At 37.6% G+C, this 24,362-nt stretch overlaps 1 protein-coding gene across 1 annotated transcript in view; it reads right to left on the reverse strand.

Annotated features, from left to right (window-relative positions):
* Nucleotides 1–24,362, reverse strand: part of RpL27 (ribosomal protein L27) — a 69,523-nt gene that overhangs the window by 23,048 nt on the left and 22,113 nt on the right. Inside the window, exon 2 of the mRNA XM_090380703.1 lies at nucleotides 19,246–19,333. Within this exon, the coding sequence (XP_090236829.1) occupies nucleotides 19,246–19,326 (81 nt within the window). The 5' untranslated portion in view covers nucleotides 19,327–19,333. The remainder of the gene's footprint in view (nucleotides 1–19,245; nucleotides 19,334–24,362) is intronic.

Genomic DNA, 24,362 nt, shown 5'->3' on the forward strand with positions numbered 1-24,362 from the left:
ATTCTTCCTGATGAGGTAGAACATGCATTGAAGAAAATGAAGAATCGGAAAGCCCCGGGGGAAGATGAAGTTACTGTAGAGTTGTTAAAATTGGGAGGAAGAGACATAACACAAAAACTGGCAAGGCTCTTCACAAAGTGCATGAGAAAAGGTGTGATGCCTAAGCAGTGGAATAATGCAATCATAGTTTTGCTGCATAAGAAAGGAGATAAATCAGAAATTGGAAATTATAGACCAATTAGCTTGTTATCCCATATCTACAAGTTGTTCACAAGGGTCATTACTAACAGATTAGAAAGAATACTTGATGAGAATCAACCGAAAGAGCAAGCTGGCTTTAGGACAGGATTCTCAACTATGTATCACCTTCACGTAATATCACAGCTAATGGAGAAAGCAAATGAATATAAAACACCATTATGCCTGGCATTTGTGGATTATGAAAAGGCATTTGACTCCATACAGCATAAGGCAATGTTTCGGGCACTGGAAAGACAAGGCATAGATACTCCATATATTATGATTTTGAAAAAAAATATATGAGAGTGCTACATCCTTTATTAGACTAGACAAAGACAGTAGCAAATTTAAAATCGAGAAAGGAGTTCGACAAGGAGACACAATATCTCCGAAGCTGTTTACTGCTGCCCTTGAGGAAGCTTTCAGAAGTTTAGACTGGTCGCAGAAAGGAGTCAATGTGAACGGAGAGTACCTAAACCATTTACGATTTGCAGATGACATTGTGGTCATAAGCCACGATCCCAAAGAATTAGAGGAAAATCTTAATCAGTTATGCACAGTTAGTAAGGATTTTGGACTAAAGATGAATATGGCTAAAACAAAAGTAATGATGAACAAGTAAGCCACGGAAAGGGAAATAATGATTGAAGGAGCAGTAATTGAAAAGGTGGAGTCATATACTTATCTGGGACAAGTTATTAGCTGTAATAATGATAAATGGCTGGAAGTCAAGAGAAGAATAAATTTTGGATGGATAGCATTCAGGAAATATAGTCACATACTGAAGAGCAATATCCCAGTTTGTCTGAAACGTAAAATAATGAATCAATGTATACTCCCCACCATGACTTATGGAAGTGAAACTTGGGCACTCACCAAAAGAATGGAAGAGAAGCTAAGAACTACACAGCGAAGAATGGAACGAATTATATTGGGAATCAGACTGTTAGATAAGAAGAGAAACACATGGATTAGGCAGCAAACTCAAGTAAAGGACATTCTTATCAAAACTAAAGAACTAAAATGGTCTTGGGCAGGACACATAGCTCGAAGACATGATGACAGATGGACTAAGAAAATAACAGAATGGTACCCAAGAGGAGCTAGAAGAAAACCTGGAAGACAAAGGCGGAGATGGATAGATGAAATTCATGAGTTTTTGAGTAGTAAATGGATGGCCAGTGCTCAAAACAGAAGGAACTGGAAAGTTGCTGGAGAGGCCTTCATCCTGCAGTGGATTGAAAATGGCTGATGATGATGATGATGATTTAACAACAAACTTTATTGTCGGTTAATTCTTTCTTCCTAAATAATCATCTCTACAGGTTGTTTTATGAGTTCTGCTTTTTCAAATTCCCCATTTCAAATGTTAAAACAGGGGTATCTTGGAAATTTTATTACAATTCCAAAAGGGATACATCTGGCAACCTGTGACGTTGTATACGTGTCATTCTCTTTGAGGAAAGCTGAAGCGAAATGAATTGCCACAGTTCATCCTCCTCTTCAGATTTTGAAGAAGATTTAGAAAATGCTTGCACTTTTCTTATAGCTGTTTGTTATTTGGTTTTTAGGAGCATTAGCAACTAAGGCCATATTGCTCCGGGATATGCAGTGGTCATTCCCTGACCTTTCCACATCCTCATTTGGTGGCGACGGGCTCGAACCCCGGTCTAATCAAGAAGCGCGTGCTATGCGCTGCTGCTCCTTCCCACCTGGCTACGGAGGCACCTCTTATAGCCGTGAAAAACCAAAGAGTATGTAAGGATACACGACATCAACTGGAACAGAAAAAGGCGAATTCCATCATTTACTGCAGGACTTTAAGAAGATAAAAATCGTTTTAGGATGTACTTACGGATGAATAAAGAAGAATTTAATTTCCTATATTGTATATTCTAATTAAGGATGACATTCAATGGCAAAATATGCAATTTCGAAATTCAAATCAGCGCTAAAGAAAAATTAGTTATGTTTAAGGAAAGTTAAAATACTGCAAGTTTAATTTTGAATGAGGACTTATTCTGTCAAAATACAAAACAAAAATTTTTAATGAAGTTTAATAACAACAAAAAACTTCTTCTCAACCCTAAAAATTGAACTTGTAAGAAATTGTTGAGTTGTGCAAATTGAAATGATTGACTTGTTCGTCCTCTCAATTTGTAATTCTGTTGGTCTATTTTCCTCCTTTGGCCATTGATCATCCCTGTGACTGGACATTTGCAGTGAGTATGCCGAGTAGCTGGTCGAAGTGGAGGGTGCTTCGGAATAGACATAGGTGCAACGTCCTTGAAGTTATTTGTTTTCGGATATTCTTACTTGTGTGCTGAAAACAGATTATTTACTTCAAATTTAATTTTCTATTAGCATTTCCTCCATTTTCCTCGGCACACTGTCACGCCTAACGAAAATTCTGTTCGAACAGAAAAATCTGAGCTCCTGACAATGTCATTCGGACTTGAAGCCCGGCATGTTATCTTGTGAATACAGCCAATTAGAACACTGCGTTTCCGAGCAATAAAATAATGCTCCCCCACATTTGACATTAGATATGTATATGAGTGAAGTGACAATAGTGTATTTCCGCTCTAAGCATCCTAACAACCTTCATATCAGCAAACATGGACATCGAGCCCGATATGCCATCATCAATATCATTATTAAATATAGAAAACTATGGACTAAAACACCAAACCCTGGAGACTCCAATAATAACATTAGTCCACGAAGAGCAGTGTCCACTGATAATCACTATCTTCTCCCACCCAACCATCCCTTTATCCATAGCAGAAACTTGTCCTTAATGCAACATGGTCAAAATTTGTACAGCAGTTTTATGCACCATATCAAAATCAGTTTTTATACCCAGTTCCTCTGTGACCACATCATATCCAATCAAATTAGTCAAACAAGATTAACCCTTAACAAACCCATGCTGGGTCTGAAGTATAACTGCAGTCTTGTCTAGATGATCCTGCATTAATTCTTTAACCAGTGATGCCATTATATTATTTTTCTTTAAACAGAAGTTAAACTAACAGGTCAGTAATTACTCGTGTTACCCTTTGATCCTCCTTTGTGATTTGGGATCAAACTACATGCCTCCGGTCCACAGATATCTCCCCTGAATCCAAGGTTGCTCTTATAATTATGGCTAAGGGTTTGCTTACTTCCTTTGTTGCCTCCCTTAATATTACTGGATAGATCCCATCCATCTCAGGTGCCTTTCTTATGTTTAATTTCAGCAATTTCTCTTCCAGTTTCCTCGCAGTTATTACAAAATCATTTAGCTCCGTCGTAGTGTTTGACAAACTTCTGAACTCCACTTCCCTAAAGAATTCCTCATATATGAATGTAGATGTAAAATACTCATTCAGTTTATCAGCAACTTAAGCAGGACTGTAGATGATCTACAGATATCAAGTGGACCAATTTCACTCATTCCCTTCCTTCTAGGGTTTACATAATTAAAGTCTGCTTCTTTAAATTATGTAAATTAATTAAAGAAGTGTTTTTCTTTGCATCCTTTGCAAAGGATTTCTCATAATCTGCCTTTGCTTGCCTTACCTCCTTTGTAACTTGATTACAGACTACAAATGATCCCCACATAATGCTGATAATTCGTTCCAGAAAAACAGAGCGCTAACTGAATCAGCACTAAGCGAGCACCATTTTCTCACAAGGTAACATATGTATTTGTGAGTTTTGGTCTACACCATAGGATATTTCCTAATCAACAGTGAAAACAGTAGTAGTGAAAATACGCACAAATCTCAGTCAAAATATTTAATATTCAAAAATTATTCTATATTACAGAAGTATACAGACACTCCCCGGCTTACGTAATACTTGACTAATGGAAATTTGATTTTACGTGTTTTTGCTGGCTGGTGCAAGCGTATTTTGCATCTCGTAGGAATGAATTGAGGAATGTGAACCCAATAACACTTTGTTTTTTGATAGATAATTCGTTCCAAGACCTCGGAAGTTGAAATTTTTGCTATATAGTTAAGCTATTTATCTCTCTAAAAGGTCATTTTTACAATGGAAATTGCACTACACTTTCATCATTATCATATGTTCCGTTATAAGAATCAATTTTGAACACCTTTGTGATATTTTTCTAAAACACATTTCTGGAAGTCACAACTATAAAACAATTTGCACTTTTCCGGTTTATTGGGCTTTTCTGTTAGCACAATCTATTATAAACGGGTAGTAAACTCGATCTTATTGCATTTACGATAATACCAATAACTGGAATTGTGTGGGTTTTTACGTTACGGATTATGGTGAAATGAGTTTCTCTTCACTGAAATCTTCAATCATATAAAAGACATAAATTTTCAGAATCTTCTCTTTCATACCTATTTACTTATTATAATGGTGAGGGGAAAGGGACTAACAAAAATGATTTAGAAATGAAGATAATTAAGAAGTACAGAGCAGGAAAAAGCTTGTCATCTATTGCACGGAATTAGGCCCCGCTGCTTCAACAGTGAATACTATTTTAAGGAACGGTGCATGTTCTTTTTATATGCACAGATGCTCTTATCATTTAGAGCATCAATGCATTTAAGATCAACAGTGATCACAAAACAGAATTCAGGTGCTATATCGAAATGGAAAAGCTATTAATAATATGGATGGAAAATCAGATTCAGAAGCAAGTGCCCCTGAGTCCAATGACCAATCAAACAAAAGCAAGAAGTATTTATGAAGATATTAAGGATAAGTAAGGCAAACCCCAAGCCAAATTCATGGCAAGCAACGGGTGGTTTAATAGGTTCGAGCATCGCGCTAGTTTCCAAATCATTCAAGTATGCGGTGAAGTCGCCAGTGCCAATTCTGCAGCTGCAGAGAAATTTTATGATGTTGGAACAAAACCCTTGTAAATCTCCAAAGCCCTCAACTTCCACAGCAATGTGCTTATCAGCTGGAGAGTTAATTCTGGCAACATTCAAAAGGTAAAACTTGCTGATGTTATGCCTGTCTCTTCTCTCTCTTTTTGTAATTTTGTACACTTTTGTAATTTTTCATGCACATGAGATAAAAAAAAAAAAAAACTGAATAAATAATTCTATTTACACGTTCATCGAACATTTCTTTCATTCAATCAAATTCAGTGCACATAGCTGCGAGTGCTGAATTTAAGCATTTAGGAAAATTCTGACACGTAAAATTCGACTTACGTAGCGTTCCACGGAACACAACCCTTACGTAAGTTGGGGAGTGGCTGTATAATTATGTGGTAAGTAACTATATTACATATCAAAATTAAACTTAAAATGCTAATTAAAATCACGAATTTATTAATCTGATGGCCCTGAGCTGTCAAGTTTTTGTATCTTTGGCCCACTTCCTCTCCTTGTACAAAATCATGTAGGGTTTCATTCATTTTTCTTTCTTTCTTTAAATTTCTTGGAACTTCGTTCCATTTCAAGGTCCTTCTCCCACAAATAATCAGACATTTTTTTCAAAGTATTCAAAAGCTTCACTAAGTCCTTTTGCAGTCAGTGACTTTATCGCTTCTTCATCTGTAGGATCTTGATCAGATCCCTCAATGGCACGCTCTTGTTCTTTTGTCATTTCCACGAGTTCTTCATTAGACAGGCCATCCCTGTTGTTGTTGATCATCTCTTTTATGTCGTCCAATCCTGCTCCTCTTCTGAGCTCAACAATTTGCACTTTAACATTCTCAACTGAATCATCAGGTTTTCAGGAATCCTGAAAACCTGATGTTTTCTGAGTCACTTTATCCAAGGCAATTGAAACATAGATGGCAGTTTTGATGTTGTAGAATTTCCAAAACTCTTTTAGGCTCTGTACATTTTCATTAGTGTTGACGGCTTTAATAGCTTGGGAAAAGGGGTACCTTATGCAGTAAAGTTTTATTTGTCCTTATTTCTCACATAAGGGTAAAATTCATAAAAAAATTCTGACTTTAGGCATAACTGGTTTATATGCAGCAATAACACCTTGGTCCACTGGTTGGATCAGAGATAGTGTTTCGAGGCATGTAAAAAATTTTATACAAGTCTTCTAAGCTCTCTTTGCTTGGATGTCCTGGCACGTTGTTGATAATCAGAATTGTTTGTAATCAAGGTTATTTTTCACACAATATCTTTCTACTGCAGGACAGAAGAATTCAGTGTACCAATCAACGATGAGACCTGGTTACCCCAGCTTTTTTTATTAACTTTCCAAGTTAAAGGAGGTTTGATTTAGCGAAACCTTTAAGTCCTTGGATTTTCCGAATGGTTAACTAAAAGGGGTTTTAATTTAAAATCTCCCGCAGCATTACCACCCAACAATAAAGTCAACCGATCCTTTGCCACTTTGGAGCCTGGCATGTTTTTTTTCTTTCGATATAAAACTTCTTTTAGGCACTTGCTTCCAAAAAGTCCTGTCTCATCTGGTAAAAACTTGATGAGCAACATAACAACCCTCTTCAATAAGTTAAACAAGTTTTTTTTTTTTTTTTTTTTTTAATGTTTTGGCTCCTTGATCTGCACTTGCAGCTTCTCCCTGGATTGCTATGTTGTCTAGGTTATAGCTCTTTTTAAATCTATCAAACCAGCCCTTACTAGTGTTAAATTATTCCACATTTTTTTCGAGGTGAGCTTTTTTCAGATCATCATATAGGCTAATAGCTTTTTCTTTAATAATATTCAACTTAACGGAATGCTGCGCTGGATATTATCTTCAATAAAATTATTAGAAGTCTCTATATTTTGATCATAATAGCTGGCCTAGCTCTAGTCAGTTTAGTTGCCTGCAGTGTAACAGCTGTCTTACCTGCTGCTAAAATTAATTCTTTATTTTTTATAATTGAATTTACAGTGGAACCTGTCAGTCCTAAATTACTGCACGAGTACACTTGTCAGTCTTCATACTGTGTCCAGACATTGTTGCTTTTTCATTCTTATCCACCATTATTAACTCTTCAAAAATTTAACTGGATTGCATTAATTATGATATAATATGAGTAAACAGTCCGTTATCAACGATATTTAACGCTGTACTGAGTGATGACTAGACTTCGGCCAAATGTGTATAACACAAATATCACAAGCAACACTGAATATTCCTTAGCTTGATCATTTTTTTCAAATGTTGACCTTGGACTATGTAACAAGTCACTGGACTGCAATTACGCAAGTCCATAGACTGGAGATGTGCAAATGTAACCCCAATTCACAAAGGAGGATCAAAGGCTGACACAGGTAATTATAGACCTGTTAGTTTAACTTCGGTTCCAGGAAAATTAATGGAGGCACTGGTTAAAGAAGCACTGCAGGATCTTCTAGACAAGAATTCAGTTATAGCTCTGACACAGCATGGTTTTGTTAAGGGCAGGTCTTGTCTGACCAATTTGATTGGATACTATGATGTAGTCACAAAAGAACTGGATGCAGGGAATAACTTTGATATTATATATTTGGATCTTAGAAAGGCTTTTGATACTGTTGCGCATGGAAGACTGCAGCACAAATTGGAGCAGTGTGGCATTGGAGGCAAATTGCTGCTATGGATAAAGAGATGGTTAAGTGGCAGAAGACAGAGAGTGGAAATCAATGGACACTGCTCAACATGGACTAATGTTATTAGTGGAGTTCCTCAGGGTTCAGTGTTGGGTCCACTGTTGTTTTCTGTATTTATAAATGATATTTATGATGGTATATCAAGCTTAATGTCCAAGTTTGCAGACGATACAAAGGTTGGCAGGGTTGTTAAGGACACTACTGATGCTATGCTGCTGTAACAGGATCTGGAAAGGTTGAGCAGTTGGGCTGAGAGGTGGCAAATGAAGTTTAACATTGACAAATGTAAAGTACTACATATGGGAAACAGTAACCCCAGATCAACGTATCAACTCTGTGGTACTACGCTGACAGTGGTAGAGAATGAAAAGGACCTGGGGGTAATTGTGCAGGAAGATATGAAGTTCTCTGAGCAGTGTAGACAAGCTGCAAGAGTAGCTCATGGTGTCTTGTCAATGATATACAGGAATTTTTCTAGCAGGGATAGGGATGTGATTATTCCTTTGTATAAGGCATTGGTCAGGCCACACCTTGAGTACTGTATACAGGTCTGGAGGCCTCATTTCAAGAAGGATGTAGAGCTGCTGGAACGAGTACAGAGAAGGGCAACAAGATTAGTGAATGGAACAAAGGGTTGCTCTTACGAAGAAAGGCTTAAGTTTTGCAAATTACAGAGTCTGGAGACTAGGCATCGGCGAGGTGATCTGATAGAGGTGTATAAGGCTTTGAATGGCTTGAGCATGCTCAATGCCGATGGGATTCTTCCTCTTGCTCAGAATAATCACCTGAGAGGGTATAAATTCAAATTGAGGAAGGACGGATGTCGGATAGATGTGCAGAAGTTTGCCTTTAGCCAGCGGGCAGTTGGTTCGTGGAATAGACTTCGATCACTTGTTGTTGAAGTTGATACCTAAACAAATTTAAGGCTCAGCTGGACAGGTATTTTGAACGAACGAAGGGGTGAAATGGGAGTAGTGTTTTTTTTTTTTTTTTTTTTTTTGGCTGATGCTGAATAAGCTTGCTTTCTTGCATCATATGCCTCTACTAATGCTAATGCTAAGTCGGCACAGGAAACATTTTAATGCTGTTTTGCTATTCATTCTCATGCTATCGCATCAAGCCAGAAACCTCACTGGAAGACAAGATCACCAAGCTACATTTGACTTATTTCGGTCACGTAATGCAATCCAATTTTTTTTTTTTTTTTTTTATGAAAACCCCAAACACGAAAGGTATCGAAACCTATAGTACTTAGTACTGTGTATGGGTTAAAGGAGAAGTATGGGGGGTGGGGGATGCCGGAAACTTTGCTCTAGAGACTAAACATGGGTTTCACCACTTCAAGCCTCCAATAAGCAAAGTGGTGGTATTTCACCGGTTGATGAAAGTCATCTACCACCTAATTCATTGGAAAAATCAATAATACAAAGGGTACTAGGAAAGTTTTGCAATATGACGCAACAATGAATCACAGGAAGCTGCTTGTTGCTGCATGTTGAGACATGTTCATACGTGCATAGTAGCTGCCGCGCCAAGTCGATGGGCTCAGTTATTCATTAGTAGTGAGAGTGTAAAGTGCTTGCGATGGCATCGTGGTCACGAAATGAGATAAGGACAGTTCTGCGGTATAATTTCGTGCGTGGTTTAACTATAGACCAGTGCTTAGAAGAAATGACTCTTGCACTAGTTGATGATTGTCCACATCTTACAACGATATTCAGGTGGTATAGAGAATTCCAAAGGGGAAATTTCACTCTGGAGGATTCTGAGAGGCCGGGAAGGCCACGAACGTCAGTTACGGAGGAAAACGTTACTGCTGTGAGGAAAATGCTTGACGAAAACAGGCGAGTGACCTACCAACAGATAGAGGATACTTTGGGCCTAAATGCACCAGCAATTCGTTCGATTCTACAAGATCATTTGCACGTGAAGAAACTTTGTTCTCTCTGGGTGCCGCATCAACTGACTGAAGAGCAGATGACACGACGTGTGACTTGGTGCCGGGAGATGTTAAAAAGTTTGATAAGGGACAATCTCGGTATGTGAACAACATCGTGACAGGTGACGAGACTTGGCTGTACTATTACGATCTGCCGACCAAGGCTCAAAACAAAGTTTGGGTCTTTGATGATGACGACACACCCGTAATTGTCAGAAAATCCCGATCTGTAAAGAAGAAAATGATAGCTGTATTTTTCAAATCGAGTGGAATTGTGGAACGTGTCGTTTTGGACACGCAGAAGACAGTCACAGCTAAGTGGTATACTGAACAATGCCTGCCTAAAGTCATTGGATCTATGAAGAACCTGCGGCCAAAGTCAAGAATGGACACCTGGTACCTCCATCACGATAATGCTGCAGCTCACCGCGCCAAAGCCTGCACCGAATATTTGACTATGACAGGACTGAAACTTCTCGAGCACCCTCCCTACAGTCCAAACCTTGCTCCCTGCGACTTTGCACTGTTCCCACATGTGAAAATGAAGCTAAAAGGGAGGCGGTTTTCCAGTGATGAGGACCTTCTACGGGCTTGGGACAACGAGTGTGCTTTACTCCCTAGTAAAACTTGGCAGAACTGGTATAAAGATTGGTTTCGGAGGATGGAGAGGTGTATTGAATGTAGAGGAAATTACTTTGAAAAAATTAAATAAACAAAGCTGTATTGCAAAACTTTTCTAGTACCCTTTGTACTAGGAAAGGTCAGTGGAAAAAGGAGATGTCGGCAAAGAACATGCTGGCTCGACACCAGCATGTGCATCAGGGACTTGAAAAAAGTTGTTGATGACCAGGCAGCTCCCCATTTAGTTTCCGAAAGTTTACTGCAACTGAACAGATGAAAACAACTACTGATGCTATGGACTACATCAGATGTAACATTTTTGTTAAATATGCCAAAAATTCAATCTGTATGCTCGTAAGTGTTATAGTCAATTGTAACAGCAACTGTTATGACAGCAACAAGTGTTATAGTGAGATACGAGTTATAAGAACATAGTTATAGTCGATCAGCATAAAGCAAAACTGTATTATAACGAGGGCCTACTGTAGTTTACATCTTCTGTAGGCTTCTGTGTATAACAAGGGCCTACTGTAGTTTACATCTTCTGTGGGCTTCTGTGTATAACAAGGGCCTACTGTAGTTTACATCTTCTGTAGGCTTCTGTGTCATCTGATAATTTATATGCATCCCATGCATTTTACTTCTGCCATGAGGCTTATCAGTTAATCTTACATCCATTTAGGCCTAAATCCTGAACAGAATTTCTTAGTTGGTATAAAAAGCCTAGTAGCTTCCATAATTAATTTCTTCAATGGTTCCCATTTTGAATTAGCTGATGGTAACATCATCCATTGGTCCCACTGTAGTCAACTTCATGAAAGCAAAAACCTCTCCCTTTACCCTTGATGGATGTTGTGTTTTAAAGGATCAACACATTTAAGATCAACAGTGATCACAAAACAGTGTTCAGGTGCTATATCAAAGATGGAAAAGCTATTAATAATATGGATGGAAAATCAGATTCAGAAGCATGCCCCTGAGTCCAATGGCCATTCAAGCAAAAGCAAGAAGTATTTATGAAGATATTAAGGATAAGTATGGTGAACTCCAAGCCAAGTTCATGGCAAGCAACGGGTGGTTTAATATGTTCAAGCATCACGCTGGTTTCCAAAACGTTAAAGTATGCGGTGAAGTCGCCAGTACTGATTCTGCAGCGGCAGAGAAATTGTAATGTGTTGGAAAAAACCCCTTCTAAATCTCCACACCCCTCAACTTTTGCAGCGGCATGCTTATCAGCTGGAGAGTTAATTTTGGCAACGATGCATGAAAGGTAAAATTTGCTGACATTATGTCTGTCTTCCCTCTCTTTTTGTAATTTTTCCTGTGCATAAGATAAAAAAATTTAATAAATAATTCTTTTTACATGTTCATCGAACATTTCCTTTTTGCTTCAATCAAATTTGCGAGTGCAGCATAAGCATTTAGGGAAATTCTGACTTATGTAGAGTTCCACGGAATGCAATCATTACGTAATCGTGGGGGTGGCTGTATTAGCCTCTTCTAATACTGATTACACTTCTACATACTACATAGACACCTCCAAGTATCTCCCATATCAATACTAACAACAGTAGCAGAAACTGAATGTGGTTTTTTAAGCAATTATAAGAGTCAAGAAAAAAACAAATGCACCAATTTAATCAGGAAACTACAAATAAATACTACAGTACCTATTTCAAATCAAAAGTTACAAAACAAGCAATATTACATGCATATTTTAATTTCAGACTGGTACCAATCTGCCATATATATCTATATGCTGTCTTATCAGAATGTTTGTGGATTTTCATTATTACACTAGAGCAGTGGTTTTCAACTGGGGTGCCACATAATAAGTTACTTAAACTTATTATTTTTTTAAATTTATGTTTATTTCATTATAAACAGATGTACAGTGATCCATATAATTGATGTTTTCTTAGTACCTCTATACAAAAAATAAAATTATTATATACTGTATATATATATTTAAATAATGGCTTAAAAGTTTAACATAAAATAAAATAAGAAAATAAATAAATATTAAGCTGTCATTAGAGGCAGCAAAATGCACATCCTCCACATGAAGCCCAGATATATCCGATAATTAAAAAACAAAAATAAAAACATACGCCAGTAGTATGGCATGGTCCTCGTCGATATGGGGCATAATGGTCAGTCTATTATTTTTATATTTTGTTTTGCTTTTAGTAGTTCTTTTAACCCCTTTTTTGGTGATATTTCACGTTTTTCGGAACTGGTACCTTCGAGGGGGTTACCGCTAAATCATATTACATAATTGGCATTATTTTAAATTTGACATCGGTTTATTAATTGGATTTAAAGTGCTAAATTATATAGGGTATAATTGCCTACTGTTTGTCTTATTACCTTTACTTTCCCTTTCCTATTTGGTTTATTTTATTTTACATTATTTTTATGTTAATTTTTGCTCTACTTTTTGCCATACATTACTGGCTTAAGTTTTTATTTTTGTTTTATTTTGAATTATTGGATATATATACACATATATATATATATATATATATATATATATATATAATTTGTATTATTATGAAATGCAATTGTTATAGTTATATTATTGTAATAGCTATCATATAACATTTTCTTAAATATTATATATATATATATATATATATATATATATATATATATACAGTGGATTCCGGTTATTTGGGCCACCGGTTAATCAGGGCAGCCGTTTATTTGGGGCAAATCTTAAAAAACAGAAACCAATCAAGAAAACAGCCAGGGTTTATTTTGCTTAATTGGGACAGCATGCTGTTTAATCGGGGCAGGAGACCGCAGCACTGGATATTACCCTACAATTGTCTCCGACGGTACCACGTGCTTCAGTTGAAATTCTGGAGGTCACAACCATAAAACAATAAAAACAATTAGCAGTCACCTGTTTGTTAGTGAAATCTATCATAAACAGACAGTAAACTCGATCTTACTGAATTTGCGATAATACCGACAGCCGGAATTCTGTGGGTTATTAATGGTGAAATGTGTTTACACTTCCACGACATCTTTATCATATAAAAAAAATTAATTTTCAGATCTTCTCTTCATTCCTATTTTTAAAGCTTTGTAACTCGTTACTCCATTCTCACTTGCATGTATTGTGTTACTTGCAATTTGTGTGTGCTGCGTTCTTTGTTATTGATTGCTTATCTTTTTACTGTTAAAATTTTCACCCCACCCACAAATGTCAGTGAACAGAAATGTCAACTAGTTAGTATGTACATATTCCAGTACGTATTAATTATCCGATTATCACGTATATTCTTCTAATTTTCAAATATCATTTATTTTTTAATTGGTAAGGTAATAAAGGGTAAATTTGTGCTTAATATATCTTTGCTTTTATAGCCTGTGGATAATATTCCTCCTATTTTCGCTAATTAGAATCACTGTTTAATAGAATTAAAATTCAATTCACAAACGTGATCACAATGACTGGCGCTTACTGCACATCGTATAGTGAACGGTACTTTACTATGATGAGTTTGTCGTAACATGATTTGATTGTACAGTGAACCAATTGTAAAGGGCGATTATGACATATATCCTTCTAATTTTCACATATTTACTTTTTTTAATTGGTAAGGTAAAATAAAGGGTAAATTTGTGCTTAATATATCTTTGCTTTTATAGCCTGTGGATAATATTCCTCCTATTTTCGCTAATTAGAATCACTGTTTAATAGAATTAAAATTCAATTCACAAACGTGATCACAATGACTGGCGCTTACTGCACATCGTATAGTGAACGGTACTTTACTATGTTGAGTTTGTCGTAACGTGATTTGATTGTACAGTGAACCAATTGTAAAGGGGGGGGGGGGTACGTTGTATTTTTAACTATTTACGTGAAACTTCGGATAATTGGGGCAGCCGCTTAATCGGCAAAAATGCACTAGTTACGACGCGTACCAAATAACCGGAATGGACTGTGCTCGTATAACACGTGTTTACACTACACGAATTCGATCATACATGATTTATAAATAGGGAAATGATATCTTATATAACACGAACTGAATTCACTTATGCACTGATTCGCCTTTGTGTTTACAAGAAATGACAGTCGAACACAGAATCACCCAAACGGAACGCAACATGATAGGAATGAAGAGAAAATTCTGAAATTGTATTTATGTTTTTTATATCAGTGAAGGGGAAACATGTTTCACCATAATAAGGTAAAAGCCCACACAATTCCAGCTATCGGTATTATCACAAATGCAATTAGATCGAGTTTACTACCAGTTTATAACAGATTCCACTAGCAGAAACGCAACTGGAAATTGTTTTATTGTTTTATGGTAGTAACCCGTAGAAATGTGCTTTAGTAAAATGTCAGGTGTTAATAGTGTATCTCTGCCTTTACGGCATTGTTTATTCAGTTGCTACACACACACACACGCAGCTTTGTTTATGTGTATCAAGTGTGCCTCCTCGTTTTTTTCCCTAAAAATGAGTAAAATACTTAAAAGGTGTGAAAAGGAAGCGTCCTGGTGGAGACACTGCAGATTCAGAGAGAAAACGAAAAGCAATATCAATAAACAGAGGCGGACTGGATCAAAATTCTTATCCGGGAAAATTTATAGTGGCCTCGTACTATGGTTTATGGCCAAAATCACACTGGCTCTGGCCCACCTGGGTTTCCCCGGTAAGGCTTATGGCCAGTCCGCCTCTGTCGATAGAGAAAAAAAATATGAAATTGTGAAAGGCTTTGAGCAAAATGAAAGACCATGTGATATTGCACGTGCTACAGACCTAAATGAGGCAACGTCAAGAATTACAAAGAATGCAGAGAAAATAAACTTTCATAGCAGGAACAACTCAAAGTGTAATTAAAATCGATTAGATTAAGATACAAAGAATTGGAAGAGATAGAACGGCTGTCATCTGTTTGGATAGAAAATCAAACAAAAAACAAGTTTGCTTACGATAGAAGCAAAAGCATTAGCAATATTTTATTACGATTCTTTATTGTGTTTGGTAATGTTTTGGTTACAAATGTGTGTTCAGGCTTGGGTGGTCGGCACCTAACCCTATTTTTCCCATAGGGCCTGTTGTTTTTATTGCACGATTTTGCATTGCAAGAGGGTTTCTAGGAACACAACTATCGTGCTATACAAGGACTGACTATATATAGAGAATCGAATCTAACAAGCAGAAAATTGAGTAGGGGTGCTGCAAAATAAAACAAATTGCTTGGGGGTGCCGTTATTAAAAAAAGGTTTAAAACTAAAGCACTAAGAGGGTCAATAATACGAACAAGCCAGTTTATTTATGCTAATGCCGTAAAATAATTACAGTAAGTGCCGGTTATTGTATCACGTTTGCAAATTGAATTTTGATTCTATTAAGCAGCAATTATAATAAGCGAAAACTGGAGGAATATCATCCACAGGTTATAAAAATGAAGATATAATAAAGCACAAATTTACACCTTTTTCTCCCCTTATCAATTAACAAAATTAAATATGTAAAAATCGGAAGAATATTATCCACAGGTTAGTGAAATAAAAAATAAAAAAATTACTCTTTTGCACATAGCTTAATTAATATACATACAGTACTAACTAAACATAGCACTTTGTAATCTGTTATTCAACACACTGCAATCTGATATTTCTGTTCACTTACTTTAGGGTGATTCACTACCAGTGCAACAAACTTGCAGGTGTAAGGGGCACAAAGACGAATCGGAATCACATAGCATTGCAGGGTCCAAAATGCCTTCGTCATGTGGTAGAGGACGTTGGACGGGAGGTTGCGTGAACAGCGATCCCGCTGGAAGTCAGCATATGCAAACCGGTTCCCGAGGCAGTAGGATGGACGAGTATTCAAATGTTGAGCTGGCTGACATGCACCTCACGTATGGAGCTGCGGACTGTAACGGGCGCACCGCTCTGCGATTGTACCAGGAACGTTTCCCACACAGGCATGCTCCTCATCACACGATTTTCGCATGTGTGCACAGAAGGTTACGTGAGACTGGTTGTTTCACGAGTGGTACCATAAATCAAGAGCGAACGACGAGGACGCCAGACAATAAGAACGTCCTACGTCTTGCAGAAGGCAATCCGAGTACGAGTACTCAAGCGATAGGCCAAAGATTGGGTATTTCCCAATCCACTGTATGGAGGATACTTCAACAAACCAAATGAGTTCATACCATCTGCAACGCATCCAATCATTGGCACCTGCGGATTATCCACTCCGGAGGACTTTTGCTACTTGGTTTCTTCAACAGAGTGCGGCAGACAGTGCATTTTCTGCGTCCGTATTGTTCACGGATGAGGCAAGTTTCACAAGAGAGGGAACCTTCAATCAACATAATGCCCATTTGTGGGCTTTGGAGAACCCCCATGGTACACGAACACGTGCAACTCAACGCCGTTTCTCTGTCAATATTTGGGCTGGCATTGTTGAAGACCACCTCATTAGACCATACCTTCTGCCCCCTCGTCTGGACGGTAGGGCATACTTGATCTTTCTACGGCAAGTCCTGCCCGAACTTATTGAAGAAGCACATGTTCCTCAGTCGTTGCGCCGCTCAATGTTGTTCCGGCATGATGGGGCTCCCCCACATTACACCAATGACGTCCACCAACACCTAAACGTTACATTTGCAAAGCATTGGATAGGTCGTGGTGGTCCTGTTCATTGGCCTGCTAGATTGCCGGACCTATCATGCCTGGACTTCTTCTGCTGGGGTCAAATGAAGACATTGGTGTACGAAACCCCCGTTGATTCAGTTGAAGACCTCGTCGCTCGCATCTCTGTAGCTGCCGGGGAGATTCGAGACATGCCAGGAATCTTCCAGAACGTTAGGGATTCCATGCAGCAGCGCTGTGAAGCCTGTGTGACTGCTTCTGGTCAAACTTTCAAACACCTTCTGTAGCATGGCTTTTTGCCAATGTAAAACGTGTCATTAAAATGATTTCTGTTACACTAACGAGTTGCTGTTTCTGTTCTTTTTCTTTGCTTCTTTGTTCACGCGACCTCCCGCATGACGAAGGCATTTCGGACCCTGCAATGCTATGTGATTCCGATTCGTCTTTGTGCCCCCTACACCTCCTGCAAGTTTGTCGCACTGGTAGTGAATCACCCTGTATATATAGTATATATGTATAACTTATTATAAATGAATATCATATTTGCTCTAGTCTAGATAAAATTGTATTATTAAAACAACCTCTTTCCACAAGAAGGGATACACCACTAAGACTAAACTCTCAAAAAGGGCATATGATTAATGCAAGTTTGAGAAATCTAGCCTAAGGTATGAGTGACTCGCACAGAACTATTATCAGAGTTAACAGCCACACTGCCAATATGATTCCCCACCCCTTTTCTTATCTGTTCTTAAATTTCAACGTTCATGTTTGGTTACATTTATTATCCAAAAACATGAAATCTCTAGATGCCAAGGTTGACAAGTTTTAGAGCATTACACATATATAAAAGCTTCCCTAGAAAGCAGTCTTGATTGATTTGCTTCATCTGTTCAGGGCAGACAGTAAGGAGGAAAATTAAGATTGCATATAACCAAGGAAGTCAACCAAGAAATTATGGTATGAAAATACATTATTTCTGCTGAAAGCAAAGATTTCTGTTACTAATATAACAATAGTGAAATTAAGAAGGCTTTGGTTGGTTGACTGGATTTAGATTTTACTGGTGCAAAAGCAGCTAAGGCTATGGTGTACCACAACTATGCCATAAAAATACAAATGAATAGAAGATATATTGTATCCTTACAGGAAGGTCACAACTCAAAAATGGCAAATATCAATGGCAAATATTAAGTTTGTAAAAATTTTAAAGCATTTGACACGTGGTTATTGTCTAATAAAATCTGACTGAGCATATAGGGCTCAGTCAGATGGGTAAAAGCAGTAAAACGCGTATCATTAAAATCTGGGCATTCTATTAAAATGTTTCACGGATAAAACTGTCACAGAACTCATAAATAGGAGGTTCATCAGCCCTCAGCAAATACGAATGTGTCAGGTGACTGTGTCCAAGCAAGAACAACTTCCTCTTTTCGATTCCTGCGCAAACTAGACTGCCACAGTTCAACTACAGACTTTATATCATGTAATTTGTTTGTAGTCTGTTTATATCATGAATATTTTCTTGTATTATTTGCCTGTAGTCTGTATAGGGGACTGATAGGCAACAATTATTAGTGGAATGTGCCGATTTGGCTGACACTGCAGCCAAATCATTTCCTCTAATCCCAATGTGGCAAAGGTGGCTTTGGTAGTCAAATACATTATCCTTTAAAAAATTTTCCATTATTTTATTTATTTTTTCTCACCTGGTTATTTAGCAATTTCACATGGGTAAACAAAGTCAATGTAGGATGATGCCATCACAGTCCAACTACAGCAATAATCATTGCTAAACCTGATCACTGCAATCATAAGTGCATTTTCCTTCATCTTTCATGCTGCCTACTGAATTTTTTAGTTGCAGCTATAGGCAGAAATGAGGCTTTATCCACTTCATCTCCTTTAACATTCAATGTAGGAAGTTTATGCTCTAAACATAACTCAGTTAATATACATGTTAATATGGAAAATACTGTGACTGGCTGTTTAGTCAATTATAATTAGTTATAACATAACAAAAAAAAAAAAAAGTAATTACTAAAATGTATCACAAACTTAAAAACAGAAATCCTATGAAATTAATATGTACAAGAGAATAACTGGAACAGCCATTTGGGAATATCTGGAAAATAAAGGCTAATATGACACCACTGCACATTAATAGGCATGTAAATAACATATATAGGTTACTCCCACAGAAGCTGTCAAACTACACTAATAACATTTAACATCCTTTTCTTTCAATTTAAAATGAGAAGAAACATACCTTGACAATAACAGCCTTCCTGCCAGCATATTTACCATTGAGCACCAAAACAACTTTTCCAATTTTCATTATTTTCCCCATGTTGCCACTAGATGTAACATGAGAAAGCCAATCAATAAAGTTACAAATCTATAGTTGTAACAAATTAAGCTACATATTATACCACATAAGTTGAATATAGAACTCAGCATACCAGAAGGTAAGAAATTACTGCTTTGCATTACATTAAACATTGCACTAAAATATTAAACTTAAAATCATAGTACCAGCTTTTAATGTTTAATTTACTATATTCTAAAATATCTTTGAACAGAGCTCACTTTTCAAATACTGTATTTTATCACCAAGTTAAAAATGAGTAATTATCATTAATCAATAAAATAAAATGAACAATTAATTTAAAAAATATATTACTAATAGTAACAACTGTGGTAATTAAGCTTGAATTTCAGTTTAATTTGATTATTAGCAACACATTTTAACATAATGCATTACTTTATAAAACTTCTGAGAGAAAATATTTACTTCTTTTAAAACCATGTCTTGAAGTCTAAAGGACCTTTCCAAATGGACACTCTCCAATATGGATGCAGACAATTTAATAAGAATTATCTTTGTATTTTCAACTTTCCTAGACCAGACACTTAAATTCTTTCAGAGGTAATTTCGGATTAATATATTCACTGCTGATGACATGCATTTTTGTAGGTTAAGGGAACAACAGGACAGCTATTCTATGTTGAGGGAACCTCCTGGGTGGAACAGTGGTTACATTTACCATCCTTCCACATTCAGCGAAAAAGACATGTTCAACTCCCATCAATGACAAGGAATTTTTTATTGATTTTTCCATAATACAGCCAAGTTAGTTGGTCTCAGGCAAGAGTTGCATGGTTTCCCCTCCTGGAAACAGAATTTTCATTCAGCAAACTTACTGCAGGACATACACAATTACAATTAATGGTCCTTGAGATCGTCACAGACATTCTCTCAGATAAGCCAGACAAGCTGTACTTGCTACCTGGGAGTCTAAAACGCTGATGGAACTGATATTCGGGTGACACTCAAGTCAAGTGGACCTAATTTCGGCAAAGTCCGGACGGTCTGGGAGAGCCAAATCCTCTGCTTGCACCTTCACGATGGTGGGACTGTTAGTAAGCCTGGGTATAACCACCATGCACAAGTACACGGTGGGTGACCACCCAGGTGTGAACCAACGTAAGCAGGGGTCGAGGTGTAGCGCCACACACCACATGGAGGAACGCCACCCCTCTATGTTACCAGGCGGTAGATGACTCTCATCAACTGGTGAAATACCACCACTTGCTTATTGGAGGCTTGTGGTGGAACCCGTGTTTAGTCTCTGGAACTAAGTTCCGGTCAACCCTTCCCTATCTCTTCCATCATGCAGTATGATTGATGACTTTTGAGGTTATGATGAACGTCGTGGTGAGATCCAATATTCCTTACATTTCGAGGGTACAGCTCTAAAACGGTGTTCACAGGCCAGCCGCTAGTTAATGCATAGGACCGAACCTGTTGGTAACTCTCTAGGAGGCTTCCGGATCAGCTAGTGTATAATCTTGCTACCTCTACTCTGCCAGATAGTGACTGGAGGGAGTCCGAGTAGTGTGTATGCGGGGAGCAATGTCGAGGCCACATTATGTCAAGGATCTGAGTATATTCTTACCACGTGTATGCCATATCCAAAAATTTCATTACTTCATACAGCATGTCCCACCCACTTTTTCCTACTACTGAATACACCATGAATTGTCAAACTAATAGAGCAAGCTTATCTGCGAAAAGATCTAAACCTCCCAAGGACTTCCTAATTCATTTCACAAATATACGTGGTCTCAATTCTATTCTCAACGATGGCCATTTCCACTTGCAGTCTGCCAAACCCCATGTACTTTTTCTGAGAGAATCTCAGTTATCGGTTGATTCAACTACTGCTCATCTCAGATGCCCAAGTTATTCGCTGTATGATTCATTTTGCCTCAAAAGTGGTACTTGTGCATATGTCCGTTCTGATATTCCCCGTTAGAGACTTGGCAATTTGGAATCTCCTCTCTTTGATCTTCTCTGGCTTAAAATCTCTCTACCTGATTGTGTCAAATTCATCTGTTGTCTCTACTGTTCTCCCAACTCCACTAATCACTTGGAACTCTTTGACTTCCTCTCTTTGCAACTTGACTTTCTCCAGTCCAACTTTCCCAACAGTGAGGTAATTTTCCTTGGTGATTTTAATGTTCACAACTCCAGCTGGCTTCCGTTTTCTAGTCACACCGACTCAGCAGGTCGAGATGCTGAGGCTTTTGCAATTACTAATGACCTAGAACAGATTGTTCATTTACCTACAAGAATACCGGACAATCCTAATTGTACAGCCAATACGCTTGATCTTTTTCTCACAAACAACGTTTCCAAGTACACAGTTGAAGTGAGAGTTCCTTTAGGCACTTCAGATCACAACTTGGTGATTGTCTCTTCTCCAATGGAACCTTTATCTCATGGCTATTCTACAAGAATGCAAAATGGGATGACCTGCGAGACTTCTTTTCTTCTTTTCCATGGTCGGATTACTGTTTCAAAACTTCTGATGTCAACGTTTGCTCAGATCGTGTCAGTGAAATTATTCTTGCAGGAATGGAATCCTTTATCCCACAATCCACTTTAAAATCTTGTCCTTTATCCAAACCTTGGTTTTCCAATAAATGTGCTAAAGCTGTTCAAGAGAAGAATGTTGCATATCGTAATTGGCTTGTTTCTAATTCTTCAGTTTCATTTTCTGCCTACACCAAAGCTTGAAACAATTGTAAAGCAGTTATTAATCAATCCAAACTAGAGTTTGAACAGGCTAAGAGTAGAAAACTTGCTTCTTGCCTAAAGGTAGCCGAGCATTCTGGTCTCTTGCCAAAGCTATTGGCCGCAACTTTAGCCCATCTCTGCTCCCACCTCTGTCCAAACCAGATGGTTCTGTTGTCACTTCAGCCAAGGATAAAGCTGACCTGCTAGCATCCTATTTTTCTTCCAGCTGATGTATTAATGATCTTGGTAAAACACCTCCTACCATTCCCAACACGCTCTATTCAATGCCTCCTGTGGTCTTCCGTCAAAAGGATATGAGAAGAATTTTGATGAATCTTGATGCTAAGAAAGCTCCAGGTCCTGATGGTATTTCTCCACTTGTTCTCAAAACCTGTGCTCCTGAACTTACTCCTATTCTTTGCCGCCTTTTTTCACTTTCTTATTCCAAAGGTGTTTTTCCTTCTGCTTGGAAATTTGCTCATATCCAGCAAGTTCCTAAAAAGGGTGACAAATCCCTCCCATCCAATTATCGTCCCATTGCAATTACTTCTACTCTTTATAAAGTAATGGAGAAATCAATTAACCGCCAATTAACTACCTAGAAACCTTCCATCTGATCAACGACCGCCAGTATGGATTTCGTCAGTGTTGATCCACTGGTGATATTCTGGATTATGTTACCCATTTATGGACTAATTCAATGGAAAGGTTCAGTGAAACACAAGTAGTTGCTCTTGACATCTCAAAGGCTTTTGATCGTGTTTGGCATAAAGATCTTCTAAACAAGCTTTCATCTTATGGTTTCCCAACTGTTTTTAGTACACTTGGTCGTCGACTTCCGACCTATGCGACTTACGACCGGCCGCACTTACGACCACCAAAAAATTATATATAATAAATAATGAATAAATTAATAATAAATCAGGAAATCACTACTGAGGACACCCATAACCCAGGTAAGGAGGCACGTCGATAACGGGAGGCCTGAGGACAGCACCAGGCACATACACTCAGTCGCTCTCTCTCTCTCACATACACCCAGTCGCTATTAAGCATCTGTTGCGTGTGGTGTATTAATTAAAATTCCACTGAAATACGCATAATATGTTTAGTAAAAGGAAAATGTCTTCATCTACATATACGTCAGCTAAGAAGTCAAGGAAAACTATTGATTCAGAGTGTAAAACGAAAATTATCCAGCAGTATGAGAGCGGAAAGAAAGTGAATACGATAGCACGTGACTTGAAATTATCACATTCCATGGCATCGACGATACTGCACCTATTATGTCTACAATTTTAACCAAACAACGACAGGAACCCATCCATGAAATGGAGAAATTGTTGTTTATGTGGATGGAAGATTTAATACAAAAAAAATACACCCACGAGCCTTCACACAGTGCAAGCAAAGGCTAGAAGTTTGTTTTTCAGAGTTTAAAATCACGCGCCGGAGACGATTACGCTGAAGATTTTCAGGCTAGTACTGAGTGGTTTAAGCGTTTTAAAAAAAAAGATTTGCTTCGCATAATGTCTCTATAAATAAACATCTCCTACCTCAACCCAAGAACATGACCCTGACGATGCACAACCCAGCACAAGCAAAGATTAAAAATTGATTTTGTAAATTTCATTTGTATTAATTTTTACATTAATTTTAGTGTTTACAGTACATTATGCACAGTATTATTTTTCACATTATGTACAATATAATTATAGATTGTAGTTTTTTTTTTTTTATAAACAGTACGAATAATAAACCAATTAAAATGTAGAGAACGTTTGAATTTAAGCTCATAGAGAGAGATACCTTCATTTCTACGCCTAGTACAGTATCGCTAAGTAAAAGATAAAAACATTGCTGTATTTAAAATTAAAAATAAAAGATGATAAAAATTTAAAAGATTATAAAAATAATTTATAAAGATGATAAAAAGATTAGAAAGGTTAAAAAATACTGTTAATAAATATATGGCCGACATACGACCAGATCGACTTACGACCGGTCAGTCAGAACAGAAGTCGGTCGTAAGTCGACGACCAATTGTAATTGGTTATCCAGTTTTCTCTCTGATCGCTCACTGAAGGTGAATGGCTCTCTGTCTTTAACTTCTCCACTAATGCCGGTGTCCCCCAAGGTTCAGTTCTTTCCCCCACTCTTTTCCTTTTGTATATTAATGACCTTCTTCCATTGACTGGAAATCCTATCCATAGTTTAGCCGATGATAGCACATAGTATTCCACTTTCCTTTTTGAGAAACCTTGTCCTGCTCAATCAGCTTCAACTTCTCGGAAATCTGCTAC

This window comes from Mastigoproctus giganteus, chromosome 1 (assembly GCF_048544385.1).
Source record: "Mastigoproctus giganteus isolate SK-2022 chromosome 1, ASM4854438v1, whole genome shotgun sequence".
Taxonomy (NCBI): Eukaryota; Metazoa; Arthropoda; class Arachnida; order Uropygi; family Thelyphonidae; genus Mastigoproctus; species Mastigoproctus giganteus.